The following is a 5806-nucleotide window of genomic DNA, read 5'->3' on the forward strand; positions in this document are numbered from 1 at the left end:
ACATTGATTGTGACGTGGTCTGAGATGCATTTCCATGACGTTGCAAATTCTTTCCTTTTAATAATGAATGAGACGAGCCTCGACAAACAAAAAATGCACAAGCTGCGGGGCCCTCTAAATATATATATTAAAATACTTAGAATTCGAGGACATGCCGTTTAGCGAATTTTACGGCCTTCCCCAAAATAACAAGACGCTAGTCGCTTTAGGCACGCCTTTAATAATTTATTTTCCTTAACTCGGGTGCACATTTATGTGACCCAAATCCAAATCTCAACCGAGTCGAGATATGTCAAATAACTACGAGTGCATTGATGTAACGTGGTTCGAGATATGTTTCCACGACGTTGCAATTCTCGTAAAATAATAACAATAATTAAGAAAGCGGTAAAAAGATAAAATTTTGCACATAAGTTCATATTTGTATAAAATCAGATAATCAAGCCGAATATAACAGTTGAGCGACCGTGCTAGAACCACGGAACTCGGGAATGCCTAACACCTTCTCCCGGGTTAACAGAATTCCTTATCCGGATTTCTGGTACGCAGACTGTAATATGGAGTCATTCTTTTCCTCGATTCGGGATTAAAATTGGTGACTTGGGACACCCTAAAATCTCCCAAGTGGAGACTCTGAAATAAATAAACAAATCCTGTTTCGATTGTCCTTTAATTGGAAAAAACTCCTACGCCCCTCGCCGGGCGGAAAAAGGAGGTGTGACAATAGGTGTCGTAACACACCTTAAATCGTTAGGTGGCGACTCTTCAAAATGCAAACCCCCTTTCCCAAAAGGAAAGAGTTGTCCCAACCAAAATGTCATAAACCTGATTTCGTGAAGGAAAAAGGGGGCGCGACACTAGGTCCACAAATCGAGTCTCATACTGGATGATGGTCATGCCACCCTATTGAAGGCGCCCAAACTGCTTGCGATACTCCTCTCTTAGAGTGAAAGGAATGAACTTCTCTAGAAATAGCTAGGAAAACTGATCCCAGGTTAGTAAAGGCGAACCAGCTGGTCTAGTCAACACATAATCTCTCCACCATCTATTGGCAGAACCGGTTATCTAGAACACTGTAAAGTCGACACTATTAGTCTCAATAATTCTCATATTGCGCAACACCTCATGGAAATGGTCTGAGTAATCTTGTTGGGTCCTCAGAAGGTGCATAGCTAAAATGGACAGGAAAGAGCTTGATAAACTTATCTAGCCTCATCAAGGCCTTAGAAGACATAGCGGGCCTATCCCCAGCCTATGCCGCAATAACCGACTAAACTACCTCAACTAGCTGGGATGCTGGAGTCTGTTATAGGGGAGCCATCTGCTCTAGAATGTGAGTAGCGGGAGTCTGTGCTCCTCCCCCAGCCTGAGAGATGGTGCCACTAGAAATACACCGGTCTGGGCCACACTCTCCATAAGGCCCACCAAGAGAAATAGAGCGTCCTGAAGTACTAGGGTGTCTATGAATCCCTCCGGGACCTAAACCGGTCCGACGGATGCAGTCTGAGCTGGGACTTCCTCCTCATGATCAAACTGAGGCTCCACTATGGGTGTTGTTGCTCGAGCTCTAGGCTGAGCTTTACCTCTTCCTCGACCTCTGGCTCGACCTTGGCCTCGGCCGCTGCCTCTAATAGTAGCTGCCACATGGGGATCTTGCTCCTGTTCGACTGTAGATGTTGTGCGTGTTCTCACCATATGTGAGAGAACAAGAACAAAATGGTTCAATCATCAATGATAGAATAAAATCACGCGATAAAAAGAGAAAAAAGTGAAATATTTTTCCTAATAAGCTTTCTCTTGACTCATGAGACCTAGAAAACCTAGTGCTCTGATGTCAACTTATCACAACCCGAAATCCCAACCTCAAGGTCCTGATGGCGCCTAACATCTACTTGCTAGGCAAGCCAATATGAATAGAAAACTAGCTGATTTTAACATTTTATGACAAGATATTAACAATGAAAATGATATAAGTCTACAGTATAGTATAATAATACTGAACAACGAGTCTAGACATAACCCAAAAACTGGTGTCACGAGAATATGAACATCTAGAGTGCTACAAACATTGTCTGACTAAAATACAATGTTTTGAAACTTAGAAAATAGTAAAGATAGGAAGGAATGAGACTTCAAGGCTGTGAACACTGTATAGTTGTACCTCAAGTCTCCTCAGCGACTGGATCCGAGCAAAAGCTACAGGATGCCTTTAGGACCAAATCAGATATCTGCACAAGAAGTGCAGAGTGTAGTATGAGTACAACCGGCCCCATTTACTCTGTAAGTGCCGAGCCTAACCTCTGCAAAGTAGTGACGAGGCAAAAATGGTCCACTTACAATAATCTGTACGCAATAATAAAAATAACAGGGAAAGAAAACAAGAAAATAATGAACTCAAACCTCACTATCAGAAGCACAGAATAACAAACCTCGTAATCTCATATAAAAATGCTAGTGCTAACATAACAACAACAACAACAAGTAAAACACACACAATCCGTTGCGGCGCGCAATCCGATCCCACCTTAACATCCTTTATCAATATCAAGTATAACATAAATAATCCGTTGCGGTGCGCAATTCGATCCCACCATATCATCATTTATCAATATCATAATCCTCCCTTATTCCGTCATATCATCAATAATCAATATCAAGTATCACGTTTACAATCCGTTGCGTCCAACACGATCCTACTTAAATCATTATTTATCAATATCATAACAATAACAACAACAACAACAAACCGAATTTTATCCCATAAATGGGGTCTGGGAGGGCAGTGTATATGCATACCTTACCTCTACCTCATAGAGATAGAGAGGTTGTTTCCGACAGATCCTTGGCTCAAGGAACAATGAAGATAAAGAAACCAAGTAGTAAAGAATATTAGCAACAATATAACATGGTAATGGGCATGAATGGCACAACATGCATAATAAAAAACCATAAATAGGAAATTACAAAAATAGTCCTAGTACTATTGAATGGCCTAGGAGGACACACTACTATCTATCAACCTACAACCCTAATCCTCGACCTCCACACCTTTCTATCGTGGGTCATGTCCTCGGTAAGCTGAAGCAATGGCATGTCCTGCCTAATTACCTCTCCCCAATACTTCTTAGGCCTACCCCTTCCCTTCCTCAGATCTACCATGGACAACCTCTCATACCTCCTTACAGGAACATCTATGTCTCTCATCTTCACATGCCCGAACCATCTCAGCCTCGATTCCCGCAACTTGTCCTCCATAGATGCCACTCCTACCTTATCTCTAATAACTTCATTCATAATCCCGTCTTTCCTAATATGACCACACATCCATCTCAACATCCTCATTTAAGCTACTTTAATCTTTTGGACATGGGACTTCTTGACGGTCCAACACTCAGCTCCATATAACATAGTTGGTCTAACCACCGCTCTATAGAACTTGCCCTTAAGTCCAAGTGGCACATTCTTATCACACAAAACTCCCCGAGGCGAGCCTCCATCTCATCCACCCCGCTCCGATACAATGAGTAATATCCTCGTCAATCTCCCCATTGCCTTGAATAATAGATCCAAGATACTTGAAACTATCTATTTTAGGGATGACTTGAGTACCAATCCTCACTTTCACTTATTCTTCATGCATCCTTACAATGAACTTGCACTCGAAGTACTCAGTTTTTGACCTACTCAACTTCAAACCTTTAGACTCCAGTGTTTGTCTCCAAACTTCCAACTTAGCATTAACTCTGCCTCGCGTCTCATCAATCAGGACTATGTCATTAGCAAATAGCATACACCATGGCACCTCCCCTTGTATGTTACACGTCAACACATCTAACGCTAAGGCAAACAAAAATGGGCTAAGAGCCGATCCCTTATGTAACCTCATCTCCACTTGGAAATGATCCGAGTCTCCTCCTGCAATCCTCACCCAAGTCTTCGCTACCTTGTACATGTCCATAATTGCCCTAATGTATGCCACCGAGACACCGCTAGCCTCCATATATCTCTATAGGACCTCTCACGGGACTTTAGCATAGGCCTTCTCTAGGTCGATGAATACCAAATGCATGTTGTTCTTGCTCTCTTTATACTACTCCACCGATCTCCTCACAAGGTGAATGGTTTCTGTAGAAGACCGTCCCGGCATAAATTTGAACTGGTTCTCAGAAATAGTAACACTATCTCACACCACCCTCTCCAAAACATTCATAGTATGACTCAGTATCTTGATACCTCTATAGTTGTTAAAGCCCGAGACATCACCTTTGTTTATATACAACGGGATCATCAAACTCTGCCGCCAAATCTTGGGGCATTTTCTTTGTCCTGAAAATGATATTAACAAACTAGTAAGCCACTCCAAGCCTGCCGACCCACTACCTTCCAAAATTCCACTGGGATCTCATCTGGTCCAGTAGCCTTACCCTTACTCATCTTCCCCCTCCACATCTATGCTCCTAATAGGCCTACAAAACCCAAAATTCCTCTAACTCCCTGAATTCTTCAGCTCACCTAGCAATTTTCTTGTCCCCTTCCCCGTTCAAGAGCCTATGGAAGTACTCTTGCCATATATGCCTCCCCCAATAGAACCTTACCATCTTAGTTCTTGATACACCGTACTAGGTCCAGATGTCGAGCCTTCCTTTCCCTAATCTTGGCTAACCTGAACAGCTTCGTGTAGCCTCCTTTTCCCCCAAGATCCTCATACAATCGCTCAAAAGCTGCAGTTTTAGCCATCGTTACTGCCAATTTATCAATATCATAATCTTCCTTTATTCCATAATTTCAATTTATTATCTTTTAATTCTCGTTGCAGCGTACAACCCGATCCACAAATAATTTCAATAAATATAAACAATCCAATAATTCAATTTACAAAAATTTTCTATAATCAAAGGGTATAAGTGGAAGGCAATTAAAGAACCACGTAATAATCAAAGGAATGCAACAAATATTACAAAAAAAATAACAGGACAAGTAAAGCACGTGACAATTAAGGTGTGCAAGTAAAATAGATAAGGCAAGTAGCAAATAAGCACGGAGTCATGGGAGGGGTGAAAAATTCAATACAAGAATGATAACAAATTATGGCATAGAAAGCAATAAAAGCATGTAACAATTAAGGCATGGAATAAGATAATTCCTGAAATAACGAGAAAACATGGAAACAAATATTCTGACAGTGTATATACACTCGTCACTTCGCATATACATTGTTTCTCAAATAATCCACACAATACATAGTTCACAAATTCCTAATTCCCTCAAGTCAAGGTTAGATCCAACACTTACCTCACTCCGCACCTCAAGCAATCAATCAACCACGACCTTGCCTTTTTAACAAGCCTCCAAACCAACCAAATCTAGAAAATTATTGACCAAATGATTCAAAATAGGCTTTAGAAACTACCCACAAATGAAAGAGGACCAATTTAGGTCAATTTTTGAAAAAGTCAACAAAGGTCAACCCAGGGCCGTGATAACTACGGATTCTAGCCTATCTTATGCTCTCTTTTGCTTAGGTTTTGGATAAAAAATGTGTAAAAGTATTCTCGAAAACTAACTTATTGTGCTTGTTTGTAGGGTTTGGTCAAAATGAAGCAAGAAAGTCATAACCAGCTCATAAAGGAGTTAAACCTGCACAAGTTCAAAGCTGAGCTAAAAGCGCTGACAACAAAGAAAAAGAGCGGCCGCGGAAGGTCCACCGCTGAGGCGGCCACAATTATGCTCTCAGCGGAATCGAGATTTAGAGAAGGCATTTATGGGATACAATAGATACCGCTGACCACTGTAAAATAGTGCGGTA

General features: G+C 41.3%; 1 protein-coding gene across 1 annotated transcript; it reads right to left on the reverse strand.

The window, feature by feature from the left end:
• Positions 1 to 3625: 3625 nt before the first annotated feature.
• LOC138882649 (uncharacterized) lies at positions 3626 to 4000 on the reverse strand. Its single transcript, XM_070163256.1, has one exon. It carries the CDS (start codon positions 3998 to 4000, stop codon positions 3626 to 3628), a length of 375 nt encoding a protein of 124 aa, XP_070019357.1.
• Positions 4001 to 5806: the final 1806 nt, after the last annotated feature.

This window comes from Nicotiana sylvestris, chromosome 12 (assembly GCF_000393655.2).
Source record: "Nicotiana sylvestris chromosome 12, ASM39365v2, whole genome shotgun sequence".
Taxonomy (NCBI): domain Eukaryota; kingdom Viridiplantae; phylum Streptophyta; class Magnoliopsida; order Solanales; family Solanaceae; genus Nicotiana; species Nicotiana sylvestris.